At 61.5% G+C, this 24,669-nt stretch overlaps 1 protein-coding gene across 2 annotated transcripts in view; it reads left to right on the top strand.

The window, feature by feature from the left end:
- The window catches only part of PRDM16 (PR/SET domain 16), a 214,664-nt gene that overhangs the window by 176,701 nt on the left and 13,294 nt on the right, over positions 1-24,669 (top strand). The window contains exons 4-11 of one of the 2 annotated variants that reach the window (XM_027110444.1): positions 1,050-1,152; positions 7,260-7,473; positions 9,255-9,402; positions 9,854-10,007; positions 14,661-16,074; positions 19,430-19,514; positions 22,341-22,510; positions 23,169-23,246. In XM_027110444.1, the coding sequence (XP_026966245.1) occupies positions 1,050-1,152; positions 7,260-7,473; positions 9,255-9,402; positions 9,854-10,007; positions 14,661-16,074; positions 19,430-19,514; positions 22,341-22,510; positions 23,169-23,246 (2,366 nt within the window). Of the gene's footprint in view, positions 1-1,049; positions 1,153-7,259; positions 7,474-9,254; positions 9,403-9,853; positions 10,008-14,660; positions 16,075-19,426; positions 19,515-22,340; positions 22,511-23,168; positions 23,247-24,669 lie in introns of both variants that reach the window. The other variant, XM_027110443.1, reaches the window with a different exon arrangement.

Raw genomic sequence — 24,669 nt, 5'->3', positions numbered from 1 at the left:
AGACCCAACCACCACGTGCCAGCATGCTAGGAAGTGGACTGGCCTGAGAGTAATGTACTCTGCTGCCTGCCATTTAAGATGCAGGGCTCCTGCTGTCAGCCCTGCTCACGTGAGGAGAGGGTGCCCCCACGCAGGGGAGCTGTGTCCCTGGTCCCCAGGGAGGGAAGGGGCTCCCAGGTAGGGTCTTGCAAAGGCAAGGAAGGCCCCATCCTCTCCCAAAGCCCCCCAGGCTGTTGAAGCCTGGTCCCTGGGCTCCATCCCTGATGGTCCCTGTCATGCTGCCCTTCTGAGTCGCTGGGGTTCTCCAGATCGTGGCTGCCACCTCCCATGCAGACGGTGTTTTTTTCAGGGGACACCTTGGCAGGGTACGGGGCTGCTCGGAGTACTGAGGCTGGACGTCCCTCAGAGCTTGCTCCAGGCTGCAGACTCTACCCTGAGCCCCACCCGACCCATCTCTGTTTTCAGAGGTGTCCCCCATCTCAGACCGCCAACGGCCGCTGGCACCGAGCTTGCGGCAGGCACAGGTGGCGTCCACACTCACCTGAGACTCACCCCTGCTGATCGGGCCTCCGTCTGTGTTCATAGTCACTTTCATAAACATCCAAATTCACTCTCGAGCCCCCTGAAGACCCCGCCCCGCCCCCAGACGGCAAAGGGTGTCTTACATACATACTGACAAGAGGAACCCGGGAATCAGCCCAGGCTCCACTCCTGATGAAAAGATCCACTTTTCCTAATATTTCCCTCTAGGACTCGCCCTGCTTGGGAACTTTGGAGCTAATCCTCACCTATTTCCTTTTGCACCCCTTTTACCAATATCCAAAATCTGGGTCAAACAAGTTAAAAATAGACTCTAGTCCTTCTGCGTGTGTTCTGTCAAGTTCCAAAGGGGAACCTCTTAGCAGCAATTAGAAGGCAGGTCAAGTGGCCAGCGGGCCAGCCCCCCCAGGGAGCAGTGTCAGTGGCGTGCGGGCTGGGTGTGCGCGATGTGTCTTTTAAGCAGCAAGGCCGCCAATGCTGACGCTTTCTCCCTGGTTTCTCCGTCATAGATTTATTATAAAGTCATTAAGGACATTGAGCCAGGAGAAGAGCTACTGGTCCACGTGAAAGAAGGCTCGTACTCCCTGGGGACGGTGCCCCCCAGCCTGGATGGTAAGCCCCCACCCACAGGAGCAGAGGCCTGGAGCTCCCATCACTTCGGGCCACGTGACAGGGGCCGGGGGTCCCCCGGCTGCTGCCCAAGGCCCACCACCCGGACCCCAAATGAGAGAACCAGCCTCTTCCTAACAACTTCTCAACCTAAGCGCTTTGCTTTCTCCTTCCTTGGGTTACATGGGCCACACCCTGAATTCGGGACGACTTCAGACAGTGCGTGTGGATGGGTGTCCTGCCGCCTTACAGCTCTGCAGTGGTAGAGTCCTAGGTTACAGCTCTGCAGTGGTAGAGTCCTAGGTTACAGCTCTGTAGCGGTAGAGTCCTAGGTTACAGCTCTTCAGTGGTAGAGTCCTAGGCGATTTTTTTTTTAAACTGCATAATTAGTATTAGCAGCAGCAGCATTGCCTGTTCTCTACATGACTTAAAAACAAACAAAACCATTTTGCGGCTTGGAAATCTTTGCCTCCAGAGTCTGTGCCAGGGGAAAGTTTCGGTCTCATTTAAGAGAGGGCACTGATGCCATAAGTGTCTTTGAAAGTAACGCCCATCTGCAGTTAAAAGCAAAAAGTCCCAGAGACAGGTTAAGGGAAAGTTTATGTGGTGAGAGGGAGAATTTAGGGCTTCGGTGGGCTCCTTGGTGGTACGGTGGCCACTGAGCTCTTTCAGCGGGACTGCGGGAAGCGTCCCAAATGTCCTTTCCTCTCGGTTGGTCACTTGGTGTTTGTCCAGTAGACATACTTCCCTTCCTTGTTCATCCATGCTCAGGCACATCTCAGAGGACGCTTGAGAAAATCACAGTCTCGTATAAGCTCGGATTTCTGAAATCCAGATTTCTTTTCCTTCATCCACGTTGCTAAGCCTTGGGGTTCTGGAATCGTTTTTAAGCCGCTGAGGAAAAGTCCGGTTGGAGGACGCTGCGTTGGCAGCGGAGTACCAGCTGGGCCGTTAACTCCCTAAGCGCAGCTGCTGAGTAGACCGTGTCTCTTCTTTGAATGAGACCCCAGCAATGAGCAGACAGGCAGCCTCTCCTTCTGGCCATCTCCGGAGCTCAGGATTCCATTCCTGCTAGAGAAAGGGGGGAGGTTGGTCTTTCCCTTCCTGTCTTTCTTCCCCTCCCCTCCAAACACTCCAGGGGTTAATGATTAATGCCACTTACTGCAAGTTTCTCTAAGGAACTGCTCCAATGTCATGGCCCGGGGGTGCGCTTGGCTGGGCCAGGGAGCTGGGCGTTGGAATTAGCAGGAAGCAGAGCGACCTTTGTGGTCCCGAGTGCGGCCCACCTTTGTGGGGCAGCACTGTGTGCCCGTGAGTTGTTCCAAAGGCTATCTCCACAGAAGGACAATTCTGCAAGACGGCCCTACGCATGCTCTCCTCTAGACTTTGGTTTTAATTAGGCCATGGAGAAAAGAATGGCTGAGCTCCGGGTAGCAGAGGGGTGGTCTCACTTTACTTAAAATAATTGTTGAAAAGACCTGTGAATCTTAGATAATGCACAGGAAGGCAGAGAGATAAATCTGCCTAACCCAAGGAGTGCGCCCGGTCGTGGGGTTTCGTTTGTATGATGACATGTCTTTCTTCCAAAAGGTTTGAAAAACCTTGATTCCTGTCCCCCTTCCAACGCCCGATCTTCAATAACCTGGGTCTGCATTTTCCTAATAATTTACCAGACGTTTGTGGGCTAATGGCTTTCGGCACATAATAGTCCCACATCAAATATTTGACTCTCTGTACCCTTTGCTGTCAAGATCACCCCTTCACCTCTCAACAGTCCCCCCCGCACCCCCCCGCACCCCCCTGCACCCAGTTAACTCTGAAGCACACAGAAAGAGAATGTAAAAATGTTCCTGACTAAGATAATTATCATAAAAAATCTTTTATCCCAGCCCCAGCTAAATGCAGCGGCCCCTTATCGCGGCAGGAATTTGGAGTGCGCTCTTGAGGGCTTTTGAGCCTCCAGGCTGGTAGCTTAGCATGCAGATGCCACATAATTGTGTCCCCCTGGGTTCCCTGAAGCCATTAGGCACTGATGTATTTTCCTGTTACATTCCTGCTTTGCCTTGAAAAGTTGCTGATAGAACTTCAGATAGACGTGAGGCTGAGACTTGACAAACAGAACATCAGGCCGCCATGGCCTTGGTTTACTTTGGTTTGGGTAGAAGACAGAGCTTCAGCCCCGGTCCACGGCCTTCCCAGATTTAGGAGAAGAGACTTCAGTTCTGAATCACAATTCTGGGTGCTCTTGTTGGGGGCAGGGGCTCTGCCAGGACAACGTCCAGGTATCATGGAAGAAATGGGGGTGGGGGCCGCTTTGCCAGTTCGCTGGGGGAAACAGCCCCAGTCCTGCAGACCTGGGACTGGCAATGCTCTTTCAAAGCTGCCCCTTTGTAAAGAAATTCAGTTCCCATTTACCTACAAGTGATTCAGAGCCGAGGGAAGCCACTTTCAGATTCATTAGTTCCAGGGACTTCTTATTTTGTTTTTACTCTTTCAATGGAGAGGGGAAAGATTTCTCTTTCAGGAGAACTTCTTGCCCTTGGGAGAAAATAAAGAAAATCATTTCCTTTCAAATATGCCTTTCTTTTGAGAAAGGTTCAAATTTATTAACTTTTCCCCCCTCTCCAAAAAAGATCAAGAGGCTGCATTGTATTGGGTATAAAGCATGAGATAGGCATAATATAACATAATACAGCAATACAACACAATAAACATAATGGAACCCGAGTGTAACATACTCTAGTATTTCTTTAAAATGGAGTTGCTTATGCTGGGAAAGTGAAAACCACGTGGACTGGGCACATCCTTCTTGCCCCGTCCAGCTTGCCCTGGGTGTGTATTCAATGTCAACTTTACCTGCGTGGAAGTCGTTGGGACACCTGTGCACACCATGGCACAGGTGAGCGAGACTTGGACATGTCCTGTCCTCGGCTCTGTCCTTGGACAGGAGCAAACTTGGGCTGGTGATGGGATGAGGGCAATGGAGGTGAGGGTGCCCTCCACGGCTGGTTCCACTGCCTCCAGGACGCCCTCAAATGCCTTCAGAGTGAGAAACAGGCTGAATTTTCATTGTAAATCCAAAGTCCAGATCCCAACTGGAAACATAAGTTGGTCAGTGCTATGGATGGGTGGGGCTATGGGTGGGTGGGGCTATGAACGGGCGGGGCTGGCCCTTCTTCTTGTCTTTGTTTGCAAATTTCAACTTTGGTGACTGTTCTTAGGTGGGTCCAGAAAGAGTAAGATACAAACTGGCATTTCTAACTTCATCTTGATGCTGGTGGGAGGGGGCCCCCCTCAGCCTCATTCCAGCCCAGGAAGTCCGAACAAGCCCACGAGAGCAGTTTTGCGGGGTCTATGCATCCGGTTCTGTTCTAAAATGGTGTTCTTGGTACTCAGACCCAGTGGAAAGGAATCCATGTTCCTAAGGACAGGGAAGGCCTGCGGGGGCGGGTGGATGACAGCGCGTGCCCACACGCACGCCACATGGGTGCCTTTCTTATACCCTCAGCGGGAAGCTGGGACTCAACCGCCTGCCCCGGGCACCCAGCAGAGCGACGGCTCCACGAACACAGCTCTGCCACCTCCCCTCTGGGTGCCCCGGGGGGAGCCAGGCAGCCTCCCCCGGCCTCCTCCATTTACCAGTGACAAAGCATGCGGACTGATGCGGAGCTCGGGGGAGGGGACACCGTATAAAGTTCCCGGGGTGGAGCCTGCACGTGGAGGGTCCCCGCCTCCACGTCACAGCGGCCATTTCCCTGAAAGCAGCATTCAGGCTCCCTGCTGTTTTAGAGGCAGCGTCTTGCAGACTTGCCAGGTGACTAGTTTGTGATGTGCGTCCTCCTTTCCCACCGGCCCCCTCTCGGGACTGTGTTTGGGGCTCCACCCCAGCACCCGGGGACCGGCCTGGGGCCTCAGTGGGCCTCGTTTTAGAATCTTTTCTGACTTAGCCCACCGCCTCCTAGTCCTTCTGCCCAGTGGGGCTGCCCGCTGGTGGGGACGCCGGGGTCCTGCTGGCCTTGTGTTCGCAAACGCTGGCTCGAGGGTCACTGGCGCGGCCGCCCTCCGTCCTGGGCTTCTGTGGTTGCAGAGGACCGGCTGGCCCTCTTGCCTCCTTCCAGTCTGTTCTGTGGCTCAGCACGTGTCAGGGGCAGGTCCAGGGACGGCCTTTCTGGGATACTGGGTGGGGGCAGAGCCTTCTAAGCCCTGAGTTCAGCTCAGGTCCCCCCGCCCAGAGCAGGGCTGGGGGTTGTAACTGGGCTCCCCAGACTCTGAGCACGAGCTGGCTTTTCCCCTCCTTGTTCCAGCACTTTCTTGACCGCAGCCTCCTGTCGGCGAGCAGGCCAGGAAGCTGGGACTCGGCTATGTCTGACCAGCGCTGGGCCCGCCTGGCCTGCCCCCGCCCCCCCACACGCGTCCCCTGGGCTCCTCTCCTCCCCGCAGCTCTCCCCTGTCACCCAGGGAAGGTGACAGCTGCCTCTGTGTGTGTCCAAGGGCTTCATCCAAGGCCCGGGGGCATCTCAGAGATGGATCCCTCAGGAGTGTCCCCCTTGGGCGTGGGGGGCTCTGGGTGCCCACCAGTGGGGGCACTGGGTGTGGCCAGACGCCGGGAGCGGTACCTTCGCCCTCAGGCTCAGGGAAGCTTCCAGTCTCGAGGAGTCCTCCCCTACCCCCACCCTCCCCCAGCCCACAGGCCCAGGTTGCAGAGCTGCCCCCTGTCCTGAGACGTGGGTGGTGGTCCTTCTGTCTGCCCCCATCTCCCCCACCCCCCTGGCTTCTGCACCCCTTAGGGTCAGGCCCTTTTAGTCAGCATCCAGCCCAAGGTTACGGCTTTGCCCACTGCCAGGCCCAGAGGTCCTTGTTCACGTGCGCACACACACACACTCACGCTCGTGCAAAAATGCACACCTACCCACCCAGGTTCACACAAACACACTAACTCATGCGCACAAGTACAATCACATAACATTCACACACAAACCCATGCACACATATTCACACACACAATTGCACACACATTTACAGGCCCACAAGTGCATATTCACACACAAATGTGCACGCATTCACGTATACACATGCACACCCAACACACTTAACACACGGCCAGTCATGCAAACGAATTCGTATACTTAATATGCGTGTGCGCACATAACACACATGCGTGCACAGAGACATCCATTCACGTGTGCCAAGTAATCACACACAGGAACACACAAACGTGCACAAATGCAGATGTGCCCCCTCAGGCACACTTGCATGCACCTGCGCGCAAGTGTGCAGATATACGGACACACACATTTTTCACACCTGTGGCGGCGACAGAAACACATGCACACGTGCACAGGAATACATGAAACCAGCACAAGCACGAGTGCAGATGCACGAACATGCTTGCACATCCATGCGAAGGTGTCCTCATAAGGAGGCAGACGTGCTCAGATATTCACCGATGTGCACACCCGTGCACACACACAGCTGCACACCCGTGCACAAGGAGCGCACACGCGTTCACACAGCCACTCACCAGCACACCTTTCGATTCATTTGTGCTGGAGCTTTTCGTGCAGGTTCTCTGTTCAGACCTGCGGGGAACACGAGGTGGTCCTCGGCGGGGAGGGGGACCCCTGCTGCAGGGAAAAGCTGTGCCGGGGCAGCCACGGGCTGGGGATGGGCCCGGAGGTCCTTCCCTGGGGACTCACACTCTGAGCTGTTTAGCTTGGCAGGGTCCTCAGGATGCTGCCTCGTAAACTTCATAATAGCCGCCTCCCTTTTATTTGTTTGACCTTGACGACAATCGTTTATGATACGCATTGGAGCCGTGCCGTCTCTCTTCTGATTCATACACAAAGCGCTTGGCCAGCCTTCCTTCTCTGCTCCCGAGGCGCGGGGAGGGGCCCAGCGCTTCTCCGTGTTTCTTGTGGGGCAGACGCAGGTCCCTGCTGCCTCCGTGTCCCCGCCCCGGGGCAGCCCCTCCCAGGTCCAGCAGGAGGGCGGGGAGGATGCGGGAGGGGTCACAGCCGGTGAGGGAGGCACCCCCTGCAGCCCCGGGCCTGGGGCGGGCCTGGGGCAGGTCCAGGGCCACCCGTCCACCGCCCACCCTCTCTCCCTCGCAGAGGACCCCACGTTCCGCTGCGACGCGTGTGACGAACTCTTCCCATCCAAGCTGGACCTGCGGCGCCACAAGAAGTACGCGTGCAGCTCGGTGGGGGCCGTGCTCTACGAGGGCCTGGCCGACGAGCTCAAGCCCGAGGGCCTGGGCGGCGGGGGCACCGACGGGCAGGCCCACGAGTGCAAGGACTGCGAGCGGATGTTCCCCACCAAGTACAGGTGCCGCCCCGCCCCGCCCCGGCCCCGCCCCGCCCCGCCCCCAGGAGCCAGTCAAGGACGGCAGGGTCGGCAGGCCCTGGGGGCACAGAGGAAGCCCTGAGAAGGGCAGAGGTCACCCCTGACCCCTCAGGCCTGCCCAGGCTGACAGGCCCAAAGCTCCAAGGACAGGTGGAGACATACCTCAGGGGCAGGTACCCTGGCCAGCTCATCCGCCCCTGGGAACAGAGCAGGCCCGCCAGCTGGTGGTTGGAGGCCACCGGTGGTCACTGTTCTGACCATAAAGGCCAGGCCCCGGGTCAGAGCCCCCCCTCCACGAAGGAGCCGCAAGTCACCAGGTCGAGCCACCCACCACTGGCCCCACCATCCTGGGGTCAGGGCCGAGTTGTGGAGACAGACAGGGGTGAGGCCCCAGGGCCACTTCCGTGGTGAGGTCCAGGACCAGGCTGCGGGATGCGGCCCAGGGGCTTCCTGGAGCGCCTGGCCCTTGGACACACTTCTCAGACAGTGGGCAGGAGTAGGAAAGGGCCCCCAGGGGTCCCCTCACCCCCACCCCAGACTCCAGCCTCTGCTTCCCCTGGGGCCCCCCACCTGTCCCGGAGACTTCACAGACGTGGGCACAGATGCCAGGCCAGCTGTGTGATGGCCGGACGTGGCCTCCCTAGCCCCTGGGAGCAGAGCCCCGGGGACCCATGTGGGGAGAAGCAGGCCGGGCAGTCCCAGTGTTCCAGGGACCAGTGAAGACCTTCCCAATGTGCGCCCCTCCTCTGCCTCTGAGAATATCCTCCAGGGCAGCCCTGCAAAGTCAGAGTAAAACCCTATCAGGTCACTAACTGGCTGTGGGATTGCGGAGAATTGGATGCCAGTCCTGTCACAGCCCCCTGGGGACGGGAAATCCTCCACCCTGAACGGATGACTGAGAAAATAAGAGTTTGGGCAAATCCCGACTGAGGCCCTTGGCGGTAAGCGCCGCTCAAGAGGGTCCGTGTTCTCTTTACATAAACACATAAATCACAATTAACAACAGGGGAAAAGCTACAATCTGCCCGGTGCTCGAGAACCAGGCGTTTCTGATCTAAATGGATGGCTGGGCCCCGTAATTAACGGGCCATGATGTATTGCTGCCTTGTTCATGAAGATTAACGGTCATACCTGGGACAGGAGGAGAAGCAGGACGTCCCCCGAGAGGAGGGGGCTCCAAGCTGCTGGTTCGTCCAAGTGCAGCAGCCCCCGCCCAGCAGCTGTGCCCGCCCCGCCTATCACATCTCCTTTGGAGAACGCCGGCCCTCACTCCCTGCTGACCTCCATGGTGTGTGCATGGCGGGCAGCCTCTCAGCGAGCAACCCCAGGTCACTCAGAGGGGTGGCCTTGGGTCTCCTGGGCCTCGTCCCCACCCTGGGGCTCGTGGCAGTGTTGGAAGTCTCCAGACCCCGTTTTTCTTAGGCCCAGCGTTAGCGTCAAGGTGAAAGTTGTTTTGAGCTGGGACCCCGCCTGCCGCTGGGTGCCTCGGGGGTGGTCTTGGGTGAGGGCCCGAGCTCTGTCCACGCACTGGCTTCCCCCCCATCCCACGTGGGAAGGCCACGCCTTCCCGTCCATCCCCTTTTGCCCTGTCCAGGGGGGAGATAGACAGACCAGCTGCCAGACGTCACTCTGCCCTCTGAGCAGGAGACAGTGGCAGGGGCTCCAAGGGGCTGCCGGGAGCAGGCCGTGCCGGGCTGGGGCCCTTCCCTCCCGGGCAGCGGGCAGGTGGGGGACCCACGGTGACCCCCGTCCACTGTGCACAGCTTGGAGCAGCACATGGTCGTCCACACAGAGGAGCGAGAATACAAGTGTGACCAGTGTCCCAAGGCCTTCAACTGGAAGTCCAACCTCATCCGCCACCAGATGTCCCACGACAGCGGCAAGCGCTTCGAATGTGAAAACTGTGTGAAGGTAACGTGGTTGCGAGCCCGGCCCCGCCCCCACTGTCGAGATGCAGGTGACGGGCCCCTGAATCGTTCGGGGAAGAGAGGAAGTGGGCTGGGTAGCACAGCGGGGGAGGGCCCGGGGCCAGACCTGGATCCTCTCAGGGTTCCTGCCAACGTGGCAGGACAGGCTGTCATGGGTCAAAGTACTGGAGCTTAAGAACGCTTCTGAGCTCCTGTCTCAAGCATCTTCAGGGTGACAGTTCTCTCGAGAATTATCGTTGAAGAAACACAGTCAAGGGAGGCCTGACGGCTCACTGAAAGCCGTGCAGGGGGTCACCGCTGCAGCAGAGACCCGCCGGGCCAGGCTCAGTGCAGGGGCAGAGCAGCCAGGGAGACCCCCATCCCGTGGCCAGACCCAGGCCCGCAGGGGAGCAACCAACAGGTGGGGAGTAACTCGCCGGTGTTTGTGTCCCCAGGTGTTCACGGACCCCAGCAACCTGCAGCGGCACATCCGCTCCCAGCACGTGGGTGCCCGGGCCCACGCCTGCCCCGACTGCGGGAAGACGTTCGCCACGTCCTCGGGCCTCAAGCAGCACAAACACATCCACAGCACCGTCAAACCTTTCATATGTGAGTGGCCCCCCAGCCTGGGCTTCCAGCCGTGAGGTGGGGGCGCTTGGGGGTCAGGCCAAGGCTTGAAAACCCCAGGCTCTTCCCCGCCCACGGGACCCCGTCTGTCCAGAAAACACTCGCGGCAGCTGCTGACACCTCTGCCGCGAGAAGCCCAGGCCTGGCTGCCCTCCTTGCTTCCTCCCCCTTGCTCGCCCCTCCAGTGGCCAGAGGTGGGCAGTGGGTGGTGAGGAAATCCACTTCCCCTCCTCTTCCCCACACGCACGTGCTGCCCTGAGCTCCAGCAGGTATATGATGGTGCCACTGCTGGCCCCCAGGTTCTGCTGTTCACCCCCCAGCAGCCTTTGGGGAGCGCAGGCTGTGTGCCTGCCCTGACCCGGGCAGCCGGGGCCAGCTGTAAATAACTGGACCCCTGTCCTCATGGAGCTTTACCTGCCGGTGGAGAAGACAGAGGCTAAGCCACCCAGATCATAACAGCACCCGTGACAGGCACATCACGGGTGGGGGGGGAGCGCAGGGTCAGGAGGCTCTCCAGGTGTCCAGGTGGGTGCTGTCCTGGCCACGTGCTGGGAGGTCAGGACGGTCTGTTGGGCGAGAGGCGTCCTAGCAGAGGGCTGGAGGAGGCATGGGGGTGAGCCAAGGGGGTGCCTGGGGAGAGGGCGCGTGACAGGGGGCTGTGAGCACAGAGACCTTGAGGTTGGGGTGCGTTTGGGGAGAGAGGGGTCAGAGGTCACAGGGGTTGGGTCTGGGGCTCTGGTGGGCCACCGCGGGGGTATGACCCCAGTTCTCGGAGTTTGGAAGATACCGAAGGTTCTTCTCTGCCTAGCATTGCGCCAAGTCTCATTTCACACGAGGTTTTGCTGAGTCACGGTTCATGCCAACACAGCACTGACTCGTCATTCACACCAGCATCGCGCTGACTCATCGTCCACACGAGACTGTGCTGAGCCGTCATTTCACACACATGACCTCACAGGATCCTTCCAAAATCTTACGGAGCAGGGGCCACACTATGTCCAACTGAAGGGAACTGACAGAGGAGGAAACGCGTGGAAACGTTAAGTGACCAGGCCCTCAAGGCTCGGCGGCAGAGCCCGGATTCCAGCTCAAGGGGCCTGGCTCCTGAGCCCAGACTGGGCAGCCTGGGGCCTCTCGGGCTCCAGCACATCACTGTGTGTCAGGGGTGACTCTGGGAGCTGGAAGACTGGGCTCTGGGTGTTTTCACCAACTTGGGGCTTGTACAGGGCTGACTCCTGCCCCAGAGAGCCCATGCTGACTGGCTTCTCGGGCCTTTGTTGAATAGCTGAGTCTGGGCCCCCCTCCTGCCCACTGCCTCGAGCCCAAACTTCCAGCTGTCCTGCTAGAGGTGACTGAGCCCCCGGCCTGCCTGGGTCACCTGCTCCCTTGGTCCAGGAAGCAGAGGGAGAGAGCACTCTGCCTGGTGGCCACCTCACTGGGGCCATCTTCCTCTTCCTCACCACCCCTTTCACCTGCAGACCCTGGAAAGAGCTTCCGAGTCTCTATGGGAGCAGGGCCCATTCCCTCTGGGAGGGGCCAGGAAGGAGTGAGCTGGGTGGGAGTAGAGGCTGGGGCCCGGGGCTTTGGGCCTGGTGCATATCCTGCTTCCAGGATGAGCGTCCCAGCAAGTCCCTCTGTGGGAGGAAGCGCACGTGAGTGCATCTATCATAGGTTTCTAAGCTTTTCAGCGAAGCTTGGAGAGGAGATTTGCACACGGGCTTGCAAGTCACTTCTTCTCTGGGCGCGCAAATGGGCTTGTGAAGTCTTGTTGGATTGTAGTCACAGCGGAAGTTCTGGGAACCTCAGCAGTCAGGCACCATTTCCGCTGCCTGCACGGACTCTGTGCAGATGGGGAGGACACGGGCAGCCTGGACGGGCCCCACCGGCTATCGGCAGCCCTCCGCCTCTCGTCTGTGCCCCGTGCCCACCTTGGGCCTTGGCTTTTGGCCAAGGGGGTAAAGCGAAAGAGAAAACCCCAGACTTGGCCAGGTGCCACGTATGAGAGGGAGATGCAAACGTTAGAAGTTAGCTTAGACGTGGACGTCAGCCTGCACGTCCTCTCGACCAGGGCAGAGCATCCTTTGGCCCACGGTTAAGGGGGTCAGGTTTGGAAAGGAAGCTGCGAACAAATGAGCAGAGGGTAAATGATACAGCGCTTCTGAGAAAAGATGGGCCACAGGGGGAGCAAGGGCTCACGGCGGCCGGTCACTCGTGCACAGACTCCATCCCCCGCTGGGCGGCCCCTGGGCGCCCACACACAACACACGTGATGGACACCAAAACCTGCCCCAAGTCCCAGCCTCACTGACCACACAGCCCAAGGCAGCATAATCTCCCGGTGGGGTGTCTTGCATCGGGAAACTCAAGTGTGAGGGGTCGGGGCGAGGGTGTATCCGTGCACACAGGCAGACAGGCTCCTGTGGGCACTTTTTAGAAAGGACCTTCTTAGGCGTGAGTATGTACATGTGCATGTGTGTGCATGTGTGTGTGTGTGTGTGTGTGTGTGTGCATCCCTGCACATACCCTACAGGAGAAGAAACTGCTGATCAGAATAAGTACTGGCCAGGGCCCCTCTGCATCCCAGCAGGGCCTGGGGCACCATCCACCAGGCGCTGGTCCCACGTCCAGTTCACTGTGGGCTGCCCAGGCCTTTCCCAGCCCCTGCAGGCAGCCACCTCCCAACACCGGCTCTAAGCCAGCGGTCAGCCATCCCAGGGCCAGGACCTGCCTCTCCAAGGACCTCAGTCTCCCAGAGGCCTCTCTGGAGCCCCAGCATCTCTGCAGGATCCCTTTATCGTGTGAGTGGGTGGGTAGGAAGCAAGGGTCCCAGGCTCCCTGTGCCCAGGCATGGCCACTGGCCCCAGGGGCCCCTCCTGAGAGCTGCCTTGGGTGGGAGCCTGCTCAAGGCCAGTTTCCAAGCTCAGGATGGCAGCAGCCACTAACGAGGTGCCACAGAGGCCTGCTGTGGGGGGCAGAGGGTGTCACAGAGCCTCTTCGGGGGCCGGGGATACAGCAAGGTATCACTGGTCTGGCCAGGTACCCTGAGCTGGGCAGCGGCCTTTCTCCCCCTAGGGCTGGCAGAGGCCTGTGGGTATTTATAGACCATCTGTGGCACAGCCTCTCTGCACCAGCCGCCTCCCAAAATGGGCAGATTTCATCAAATGGGGCAGTGCTCTTCTCCGTCAGCCTTGAAAACGTCCCGCCAAGCCAGACGACCAGGAAGGCAGAGCCGTTAATATAAATAGATATTGTGATTAAGGGACAGGATCACCTGAGGGCCAGCGCGCCCAGCTAGAATCGCGTGACATCAGGCAGTGGAGAGTGTACGGTGAGCAAGAAATGCACGGAAATCATTGTTTCCACTGGGGCTGCATTTAAGAAGCAAATGGTCCTGCAGAGAGAGACACACACAGCGTGTGTGCGTGTGTGTGTGTGTGTGTGTGTGTGTGTGCATGTGTGTGCGTGTGTGTGTGTGCATGTGCGTGTGTGTGTGTGTTCATTCCTCCCTTGCTGGTTAGAAAAACAAGAGCCGAAAGAAAAACTGGCAGTTGGCCGACACTCAGCTCACAGGCCGTTGGGAAAATGGCCGAGACTGGGTCTCCAGGGCCTCTGGGTCCTGGCGTTTGGCCTCGGCCGCCACCACCCTCTCCTGTTAAGAGCAGAGGCCGGCGTCTGGCAACCAGAGCTGGTGCGGCCTCTCCATCCCAGTTTGGAGAGTTTTCGATTTTCTCAAACGTGGAGCTAGCCCTCTCCACGTGGCTCCCCTCCCACCTCCACCTTCAGGCCCCCCCCAGACGGTGACCTCACACAGCCAGGACCCGTGCTCCCCAAGCCCAGCCTCCAGGACTAGGAGCCCCCAGGGGCCGGTCCCTCCTGAGGCCTTCCCGTCCTGGGTGCAGGTCACAGGGCCTGGGACAGAGAGAGGGCATTTTAAACTTTACAAGGTGGGAGACCTAGCCCGGGGGTCGGTGTTTCCCTCGCCCCGGCTGGAGCAGCATGGCTGACACGGCAGGGAGGGTGGGTGGGTGTTCTGGGTGGCTGGTGCAGCTGCAGACGTGATGGCGTGCCACGACTTTGTCTGTCTCTGGGAACGATTCTGAAGGCCTTGGCACCGCATGGCAAACTCATGGGGGTGGGAGGGCACAGAGAGTGGCAGGGCCCCTTTCTCCAGCGGAGGAGGTCGAGGCAGCTGGAGACCTACCCAGGCTTGCCCAGGATCCCCGGGAAGGCACGGGAGTGTCCTCGCCAACCCGTGCTGGTCACCAGAGGCCAGTCCCAGGTCGGGTGCACGCGCATCTGTACGTATGCGTGCGCACGCGCGTGCAAGCACACAGGTATGACGTACACACCTGAAGTATGATGTACACGCGTGTGTGAACGTGTCCACGGACACGTGTCCGCACATGCATCACACGTACACATGTGGGCACATATGCAGGTGCTCACACACAGCGATGTACATGCCCGCGCACGCGCACACACACACACACACACACACAGACGCTCACGTACCTAAGCACACGCTGCTCCCGGTCACTGAGGCCAGAGCGCCCCGGTCCTCCACCCCCGGGACCCTGCAGCGCAGGGTTTCCATCATTTCATAGCTGCCGGTCTTCGCTTCTGCTGACGTTTCAGGTGAGGTCTGCCACAAGTCCTACACGCAGTTCTCCAACCTGTGCCGCCACAAGCGCATGCACGCCGACTGCCGTACGCAGATCAAGTGCAAGGACTGCGGGCAGATGTTCAGCACTACCTCTTCCCTCAACAAGCACCGGCGCTTCTGCGAGGGCAAGAACCATTACACGCCGGGCAGCATCTTCGCTCCGGGCCTGCCCCTGACCCCCAGCCCCATGATGGACAAGGCCAAGCCACCCCCCAGCCTCAACCATGCCAGCCTGGGCTTCAACGAGTACTTCCCCTCCAGGCCGCACCCGGGGAGCCTGCCCTTCTCGGCGGCGCCCCCCGCCTTCCCCGCGCTCACGCCCGGCTTCCCGGGCGTCTTCCCTCCGTCCCTGTACCCCCGGCCGCCCCTGCTACCTCCCATGCCGCTGCTCAAGAGCCCCCGGAACCACACGCAGGACGCCAAGCTCCCCAGCCCCATGGGCAACCCGGCCCTGCCCCTTGTCTCCACCATCGGCAGCAGCGGGCAGGGCTCCACGGCGGCCGCGGGGCCCGAGGAGAAGCCGGAGAGCCTCCTGGAGGACGCATATGCCGCCAAGCTCAAGCCCCGGGGCAGCGACCTGTCCGACGGCAGCGACTTCGAGGATATCAACACCACCACCGGGACTGACCTGGACACAACCACGGGCACGGGCTCCGACCTGGACAGCGACGTGGACAGCGATCGCGACAAGACCACGGACAGGGGCAAGGCGGCCGAGGGCAAGCGCGAGCTCGGGGGCGGCACGGCGGCGCCCGGCGCCCCGGAGAGCACAGGCGAGGTGCCCGTCTTCTACTCCCAGCACTTCTTCCCGCCGCCCGAGGAGCAGCTGCTGACAGCGTCGGGCGCCGCGGGCGACTCCATCAGGGCCATCGCGTCCATCGCCGAGAAGTACTTCGGGCCCGGCTTCATGGGCGCACAGGAGAAGAAGCTGGGCGCGCTGCCCTACCACTCCGTGTTCCCCTTCCAGCTCCTGCCCAACCTCCCCCACTCCCTGTACCCCTTCACAGACCGCGCCCTCGCGCACAGCCTGCTGGTCAAGGCCGAGCCAAAGTCGCCCCGGGACGCCCTCAAGGCCGCTGGCCCCAGCGCCGAGTCACCCTTCGACCTCACCACCAAACCCAAAGAGGCCAAGCCCATCCTGCCAGCGCCCAAGGTGCCCCCGGCCCCGGCATCCGGCGAGGAGCAGCCGCTGGACCTGAGCATCGGCAGCCGCGTGCGCGCCAGCCAGAACGGAGGGACCCGGGAGCCGCGCAAGAACCACGTGTACGGCGAGCGCAGGCTGGGGGCCGGGGAGGGGCCGCCCAAGGCGTGCCCGGCGCAGCTGCCCCAGCAGCCGTCCCTGCACTACGCCAGGCCGTCACCCTTCTTCATGGACCCCATCTACAGGTATTAACATGCCCCGCCCTCACCCGCTCTCCAGAGGGGCCGCCAGGCAGGCGTGGCGGCGGGAGGGGACGCTCTCGCCTGCCCCCCAGGCTTCGTCCCTCTGCCTTTGCGGCGTCAGCAGGCACCTCGGCTCTGGGGTGTCCGTGCCGCTTGGGGCCCATGCCCGGCTCGGCCCTTTCCTGGGGTGGGCAGCTGGTGGGGTCTCCTGGGCACCCCTGGCTCCCTCTCGCTGACAGACGCTGGGGGACCCCCGCCGTCCTCTCTCGAGCCCTTACCTCCCCCCACCGCCCCCCCCACCCCCAGCAGCCTGCCCTCAGACTCCACCCCAGACATCCACCCGCTGGAGGCTCCAGCCACCTTCTCTGCACAGACTCTGCCCACGACACTCCTGGCTCTTCCCTCCGCTTCAGCGTCCCTGCTTCCCTATGGCTGCTCCACAGCTGGGGCTTCTGGTGGCCCAGGGGAGACCAGAGGACGAGCCGCTGGTTCCCAGCGGGAGGAGGGGGAGGAAGGAAGGAGGAAGCTTTGGAAGGTTTGCCAAAAGGCAGTATCCCATTCCTCTGGCACCTTCCCAGCGAGGGGCCAATTGAATCCCCCTCCCGGGCTTCTGGGCACGGTTTGGTCAGGCGGGTTTGTTAGGTGAGAGGGGTCTGACCTCCCACCACACGTGTCCTGGGGGTGCTGGGTGGGCTGAGCCCTGAGGAGGGGGCTGTGCCCATGGACAGGCCTGGGAGGGGGCCTGGAGGGCCAGGCAGGCAGGCGTGTTGGCTCAGCCCCTGATACAGGCCCACGGCTCTGTGTGGGAGGGGCCCGCGTGCACACACGTAAGCGTGTCCCCACGGGCATTCAGGGAGCATGTGGCCGCCTTGAGGGCTTGCGTGCCTGCTATTCCCCAGGGGCCAGGCAGGGCCTGGGGATGGGTGTGCAGGTGAGGTCACCTCTGCTAAAGGTGCAGTGGAAAGAAATGGTGGCAGAGCTGCCGGCGAGGGCGATGGGCCAGTCTCCTGCTCCGCCCCCTGGCGCCGACTTGGGTCCCCGCCCTCCACGCTCGCCCAGGGCCCTGGCCGGCCTGTGTCTGCTGCCGGTCCCGTTTCCTGCCAGGTCCTGCTGGCGTCATCACAGGAAACATGAAAAATGCCCCCCTTGGGTCTTTCTTTAAGAACACGCCATCCATGGATGGTTTGCTGACAGCGGCTCATCGGGTTTCTGGGGTGAACATAGCCATCAAAGGCCCAGGGAGCACCTGCCAGTTAGAATAAGAATCTCCGGGACCCACGGGGAGCCAGGAGACACCTGGGGCCTGAGGGAGGATGCCCCCCCGGGGAGGAGCCGCCCTTGTGCAGAGCAGGGGGGCAGGATTGGAGACCTAGGGAGGGACTCTGCTGTCAGGCCTCCAGAGTCGGAGCCAGCAGGCCTGCAAGAGGCTCTCGGTTAACTGTGACTGCTCAGGCCCTGGCGTCCTTGTCCGCCCCGTCCCGGCTCTCCTCCTGGACCCCAACCCTCCTGTGCCCCTCTCCTCCCACTTCCAGGCCTGGTTTAGGGCCTTGGGCCTTTTTCTGGAAGCTGGGGGAGCAGCCAGTTGGGCCCCGAGGCGGGAACTGGCCACAGGCGCCCCCAACCCGGGTCCTGTCCGAGCCCCTCCGAGACCCGGCGTGTGCTAGGCTCTTGCCCTCAGGACTTAGAGTACAGTGGCTGGTGGAGGGGCTGCCTGGCCCCCAACTTTATACGCAGGCACCAGCAAAATGCCCGAGAGTGGATGAGCTCCAAATCTCCTCCCCACCGCCCCCCAAGCCCAGTCAAGATAAGCACTCATGGTGTCGGGAAGGTTCACCTCCAAGTGGAGGTGTGGGCGACTGTCACTGCCTGTTAACAGGCTGGCCCAGGGCTAGGGGACAGGGTCCCCTCAGCTCCTGGATGGTTCTGGGGTGACTCCAGCGAAACTCCCCACAGGCCACGCCCCGGCAGTGACTGTGGACGTATACCCACAATCCTCCCTCCCCCAGCGTGGGGGAACCCTAACACCGCCAGGCTGGCGGCCCCCCAGCCTTCCAGCCCCTCTCACCGCCACGTGCTGCTGTCTCTGCAAGATGGGCTGGGGACGGGGTGGTGACAAAAGCCACGTGCCTTGGAAGAGCACGTGTCCCCTGGGGTCTGTGGGGTCAGCTGGCGGGGGTCGCTCGGAGCAGCCCGCTGGGCTGTCGCTAGACACAGAAGTCGGGAAGAGGCAGAAGAAGACATTTAGCAACCCCCCGACGTGGGGCCCCTTCCTCTCGGGCCACACCACGCCCCCCAGGGGGCCTGTTGAAAGGCCAACTCAGTCCAGCTTTGAACAGGGCCTCTGCTAAGCCCTGCAAAGCGGGGTGCCCCTCAAGCCAACTTCCCACGTGGAGACCACCTCCTCCCCTTGGAAGCGGCTTGGGGTCTCGGTGGGGTCACCTGTGGCCGCCTGCGCTCCCCGGGTGCTCCCGCCTCTGGGCCCCTGTCCTTGCGGCCATCCCCGTCCCGCTCCGGTCAAGGCCCCAGCCAGTCCCCTGGGGGCAGAGCTGAGCCCAAGAGGGTTGGGAGCGTGGCCCTGGGCAAGCGAGGCGGCGGGTCACCGCAGCTGTGGCTGCCTGTGGGGAGGCGGCAGGCCTCACCAAATCCCACTTTGTAGATCTTGACGATCCCCCAGGGGAAACTGAGGGAGGCGTCCTTGGGACACAGTAGAGGAGGGGTCGGGGAGAGGAGGGATGGCCACCTCCTCCGCTTGTGACTGACAGTTGTGCTGGCATTTGGGGAATGTTCTAGAATTGTCACCTCCAGTAGCTGTCTTGAGGTTTTAGGTAGACCCTGCCTGGCTGCCGCGGGGAGGCCCTGCAGCCTCCCCAGGATAGAGACCTACTGGTCACTCACGTGTATCCGCCCCGTCGGGCAGAGTGCCCATGCCATGGGCCGGGAGGGAGAGGGACGTGGGGTGTAGGCGGCAGCTTCGGGGGAGCCCTCGCTGGGCTGACAGGCCAGCTGGCAGAGGCTGGCGCGCGCGGGCCCTTCAGAAGGTTCCTGGCTCCAGCATCAAGTGTCCCTCACGTGCCTGGGTGCCAGCAGCTGGGGGGGGAGGGGGCGGACACTGGGGAGACTCGAAAGGGTCCAGACCTGGGCACGGTGATGGGGAGCGTGTGCTCGGCAGGCGATGTGAGGCTGGGTCACAGACGTCCCCACAGCGTCAGGTGGGACAGCTGGGCCGCTGTGGTGGCCCCCCAGCTCGTGACTGACGGGGCACGGGTGGGCGCCCAGAGGGGCGGGGGCCACATGCCCTCCCCGCCCAGCGCTGGGCCGCTCGGTGGGGTCCGTAACCCTCTGTGTTGCTGTCCAGCAGGGTGGAGAAGCGGAAGGTGACTGACCCGGTGGGAGCCCTGAAGGAGAAGTACCTGCGGCCGTCCCCACTGCTCTTCCACCCCCAGGTAAGGCCCAGCCAGGAGCCCCAAGGTCCGTACGGGCCAAGGCGCACACCCCAGGCGGGTCTCCGCCTCCCGTCCCTGAAGACCCACAGGTCCCTTTGAGGCTGGGGAGGATGGGAAGGGCCGGGACGGGTGAGGAAGGAGGGTGGTTCTCTGTGGGGGCACCCTGTGGGTCCACAAGGGGCCCCATTGACCTGCAGCTCAAGCTCTAGGAGGGGGAGTGAACTTGCATGGGGCAGTGGGCAGCAGATTGGATGGAGCAAACACAAGAATTTTGAATGTAGGGAGAATAGACACGAGAGAGCTGGGCAGGTGTGGACGCCAGCAGTCTCTCCAATATGAGGGACTCGGGGATCCTTAAGGGAAAAGAGCAGGAGAAGAAGGGCCTGAGTGCAGGGGGGCCGAGGCAGTAGGGAGCAGGACAGCAGCAGAGGGACTGCTGGCATCGAGGGCAGGGCGTCCCGGGGGGCAGTGGGCAGGGGGACCGCCCTCACCCGGGGATGCAGAGGGTGGAGAGGCCTCCTGTCAAGACTAGAATCAGGGGTCTGGGAAGGAGAACCCCCAAGTCTGGGCAGTGGCCGCAGACCCCACCAAGCCTACAGGCACTCCTGTGCGCCCCTGGCCGCGTCCTCCCAAGGGGTGGGTGCAGAGAGGTGGCAGGAGTGGGAGTAAGCAGCAGGGCCGGCGGAGTCCCCCTGATTCCCTGCCCCGGTGCCCACCTGTCCTCACTGCTTGGGACCCAGCCCCCTCCCCAGAGCCACGGCCTCCCCTGTCCCAGCCGGAGGGGCCGGGGGCTGAGCTGTGGGACAGGCCTGGACCCGGACTCCAGACCCAGGCATTGTTCTCTCGCTCCGAGTTTCCCGCCTGGGACAAACCCCCCGGTTTGTGAAACCTGTGCCCTGCCTGGGTTCACAGCTAAACTTAGAGCCTCCCATTGTCTTGCTGGGGCCTCGGAGTTTGGTTAAGAACTTCCCCTGATTTCCTCAGGACCGGCTGGAACAAGCCGGCAGGCCAGCCAGGCACATCCTGTGTTTGTGTTTGTGCGGGAGCTCGGCCGGGAATATCTGCTCAGGCGGCGCGGGCCAGGCAGGCCGGACCCTCCCAGGCCTGAGGAAGAGGGGCCTGGTGGGGGCCCGGCTGCCCATTGTGCCTGCTGCCCGCTCCCCCCACCTGCCAGCCCTGCTGCCTGCCCGTGGGCCCAGAGCCAGGGGTGGGGGCGGGAAAGAGGACTAGTGAGTCGCCTGATTAAATGGTCTGAGGTCAGACCGTCACTCGGACAGGAGAACTTGTGGCCTCTACAAAGGCTAGGGGTCACCACTGCACGAAGACGCCAGGCTGCGTTGGTCAGCTGCCTGGCAGGACCTTGCCAGGGCCTTTCATTGCTGAGGCCCGACGCGCAGGTGTATGGGGTGCAGGGTGAGGCAGTCCTGCCAGCCCACTGCCCCTCACCACTTCTGGAGTCCTGGGGAGTCTGGGGTGGTGGAGAGTCCCAGAGCCTCCCACGGCTCTGGCTAAAACTGAGACCCACAGGCAGATGAGCAGCAGTCTGTATGCCCAGGTCCCATCATCCAGGCCGTGGAGGGGCTAAATGAGAGGCTGGACGGCAGCTGAGGCGCAAGGCCGTGTCCATCTGTCCATCAGTGGGGATGGGTGGGGCCACCCGTGGCTGGAAGCATCGTGTGCATCTGATGGGGAGCGTGCCTGCCCCACGAGGATGGCGAGGCCCAAAGCCCTGCAACTGGACAGAGCTGGCCAGGGCCCAGGCGGCAGCCCAGGGTCAAGAGAGGCTCAGCCACTAGGATGGACCCCATTTTCTGTTTGTAAGCCCCTTGCTGGTGTTTTATTGTAACCAGTCGGTTGTTCCCCAGCCTAAACCTTGAGGGGCTCGGGGCGTAATGAAAGCTCTCCCTTTTCTGGTCTCATCCCTCCCATGGGGCCTGGCTTGCAGCGGGTACTGTCTGGGGGAGAAGTGCTGCCGAGGCCTGTGCAGCCCCCTCCCCTCTCCTGTCCCCCAGCCCCAGGGCCTCAGGGCAGGTGCAGCCTGGGATTCTGATCAGAACCCTGCCCGCCAGCTGGAAATGACCAATGCCAGGAGGAGGTGACTCCCTTCTCCTCCCCAGGCAACGCCTTGGCATCTCCGAGGAGCAGAGGCGGCCCCTCTTGCCTGTGTCACCGTGCCCTGTGCCACGTCACGTTGGAGTTATCATTACGAACATTTAGTTAGTGGAATCCAACCTTAGGCTGTTGAGTTTCCTTTTAGCGCTTTGCCCGCAGTTATGGCCTGCTGCCCCGAGGTGCTGGTAGTGCCTCAGGCTCGTGATTCGTGTTTTAACCTGAGATTGATTCAGGTAGCTATCAATTTTTCACCACTCCAAAAAAAAAAAAAAAAAGGGATGTAATTCTGTCTTTAACCCAAACTAGCCGTCAGGAGTGCTGGCCGGGAGTCGAGCCAGCAGGGCCTTGCTGGCTTGTTTCAAAGTAAAGGGCTGTGTAATTGCAGGTGTCGGCAGCCCGCATCACCCACTCCTCACCCAGCGCAGGTTGGCTGGGGAAGGGCAGTTGCAGCTCCCCCAGCCTAGACCCTGGACTGTGACGGGGTTCCAGGCAAGGACAAGAGCAGGGCTGGCCGCAGAAAGTGAAAGAACCTAGCCCAGTGGTCAAGAAGGAGGAGGAGACCGTGGGTTCCAGTGACGACCTCCTTGTCCTGGGGTCCCGTGACGTGCTCGGTCATCTAGGACCCCCAGATGCCCGTGGGGGCGGGTTCCCGCGCGTCAAAAGAGGGGGCGGCTCGGGGGCGCCCCACAGTCTCTCCTGCTCTCCTGCCAACAGATGTCAGCCATCGAGACCATGACTGAGAAGCTGGAGAGCTTTGCGGCCATGAAGGCAGAATCCGGCAGCTCCTTGCAGCCCCTCCCCCCCCACCCCTTCAACTTCCGGTCCCCACCCCCGACGCTCTCGGACCCCATCCTCAGGAAGGGCAAGGAGCGCTACACATGCAGGTGAGACGCTGAGAGCCCCTGGGGCGGCGCCGGCAAAGTGGCCACAGGTGCCACGCTGGCCCGTGCGCCTGCACTTCCAGGAGAAAGCTCTCAGTCTCAGCCCAGGTACAGCGTGGTAGCAACCGATGGCCCGTTGTCCCCTTGACATCATTCCCCAGAGATACACACGTGCCCCCCACCAGGTTGTGCTCCCGTGAGGGCAAGAAAGTGCAACCTTGGCCGGCCGGTCAGAATTCGCAAGGCCGGAGGCTGAGGTGCCGCGGTCAGTGTTTAACCACAGCTCTGGGGCCGGTGGGGAGCCCAGTGCTGGGGAGACACGGTCCGGCCCCAGGTGCACGGGCTTGTGCAGGCCGGTCCTTGCCGGCTCGGCCGAGGCTGGGCTCCGGGGCTGAGAAACTGCTTGGCGGCGGGGGGATTGCGGTGGGGGACGGCCCCGAGCGGGCCAGGGTGGGCCAGTGCCGTCTGCCCAGTGGTGCGAGTCCAGCTTCTCTGTGAGGCTCAGCTGGGCCCCGGGGCCGAGGAGAGACTGAAATCCAGGGTGTGCCGCCGGGCCACCTGCCCCCAGGTGTGGGAGAAACAGCACCAGGAAAGCACCTGGGCGCCCGAGTCTCGGCCGTGCATCTGCTTCACGCATCCCTCACCCACCCCTCCACTCCAGGTACTGTGGCAAGATCTTCCCCCGATCAGCAAACCTCACGAGGCACCTGAGGACACACACCGGAGAGCAGCCGTACAGGTAGGAGCCCGCCCGGCAGGGGGTGCAGGCTCCTGGCGGACAGGAAGGGCGACGGGTGGGAGCCAGCACGCTCGCGCCAGCTCGCTTCCTGCGCCCCTCCCTCCTGGCCCCTCAGCCGCCCTGCGCCCAGGGGCGTTGTAAAGGTTAGGCTACCGGAAGGTTCCCATCTGCCGACCCAGAAGGGTGCTCAGGAGCAACCCTCCCACCTGCCGCTGGGGTGTCAACTGGCGCAGAGAAGCCGGGCCCAGGGGTGGTCTGGCGGGGGGAGCCTCAGCCTCACCACCACCCAGCCCCACTCCGCCCCCCTCACCACGGCCGGCAGCCCTCGCTGACCTAGCCCTGGGCAGGGGACCAGGGCAAGCGCCCAAGGCGGGGTGGGCTGGTCTCAGAGCAAAAGGAGCTCCATGCAAATGCGGGTCCCAGCCAAGCCTGGGGCATCCTGAGGGATTCCTTACATCCCCCTGACCGCCCTGGACGGACGCCGCCTCTGCCCCCAACCTCGCTCCGCGGTGCCTGGGCTCCTGCCTGCAGAGGTGTGGTCACAAGCGCATGGTGGGGGGGTGGGGTGTGAGAGCCAGTGCATTTCATGTTCACAACTAGTGGAGGCATCACCCCATTTCAAAGACTTGGAGCCCCAGGCCTAGAGATGCCCCTGACCTGCCAGGGGTCCGAGATCATGGCCATGGTAGTTTACCATTCTGGCCTTTCCCCTTGGCCCCTGGGGCGTTTGTCGGGCAGGAAGAGAGCTGAGGGTAGTGCCCTGTCTTTTGGGGACCCCACCCAGGGGAACCCTGGGAGTCCCAGGAGATGGTGACCGTGAGGCAAATTGGGGAAACGCTGGTCCCAATGCCAGGACGACATTCCGGGCTGTCTGGTGAACAGCAGTCACCAGGAGTAAGGGGTTTGGTGTGGTTTTAAGTTGGCAACATGAGATTCCTGTCCTCTGGCCGCCGCACAGAGCTGGGAGTCACCCACTGGCCCTGGAGATTGGGGGCGTGTCCCCATCCCTCGGCCGGGCGGCCACACAGGGACCCCTGCAAGTGTCACAGTCCCCGTGCCCTGTCCTGGCCGGGTAAGCGTCTGCTCACGTCATCTGTTCAGTGCCCTCGGCCTGCCCACAACACACCCCCCCACCCCGTTCCCCTCAAAAAGTGGCTTACAACTTAACGGAGGCTGGTTTGGCCTGGTTCCCTCCCTGGAAAGGAGCCACGTGTGTTTTCTGTAAGGAGAACCAACTTCTGGACAGTGTTGCGTGTAAGAGCCCCTGGGGCGTCGGGCCGTGTTTATAGAAGGATTTAATTATCATCGATTTCTTTTGCCCTTTCCAATCTGTGAGTTTCGACGTGGGTAACAATGATTGCTTTGAAAGTTTGCGCTGCAAATCCTGACCACGTCTGGTTCAAGGCAGCCTACAATGAGGAGT

The sequence above is a fragment of the Aethalodelphis obliquidens genome, unplaced genomic scaffold, assembly GCF_003676395.1.
Source record: "Aethalodelphis obliquidens isolate GAN/ISIS:26980383/991018 unplaced genomic scaffold, ASM367639v1 scaffold9, whole genome shotgun sequence".
NCBI classification, from domain to species: Eukaryota; Metazoa; Chordata; class Mammalia; order Artiodactyla; family Delphinidae; genus Aethalodelphis; species Aethalodelphis obliquidens.
The sequence above is the reverse complement of the archived record's forward strand: the minus strand, read 5'-3'. Positions and strand labels throughout refer to the sequence as shown.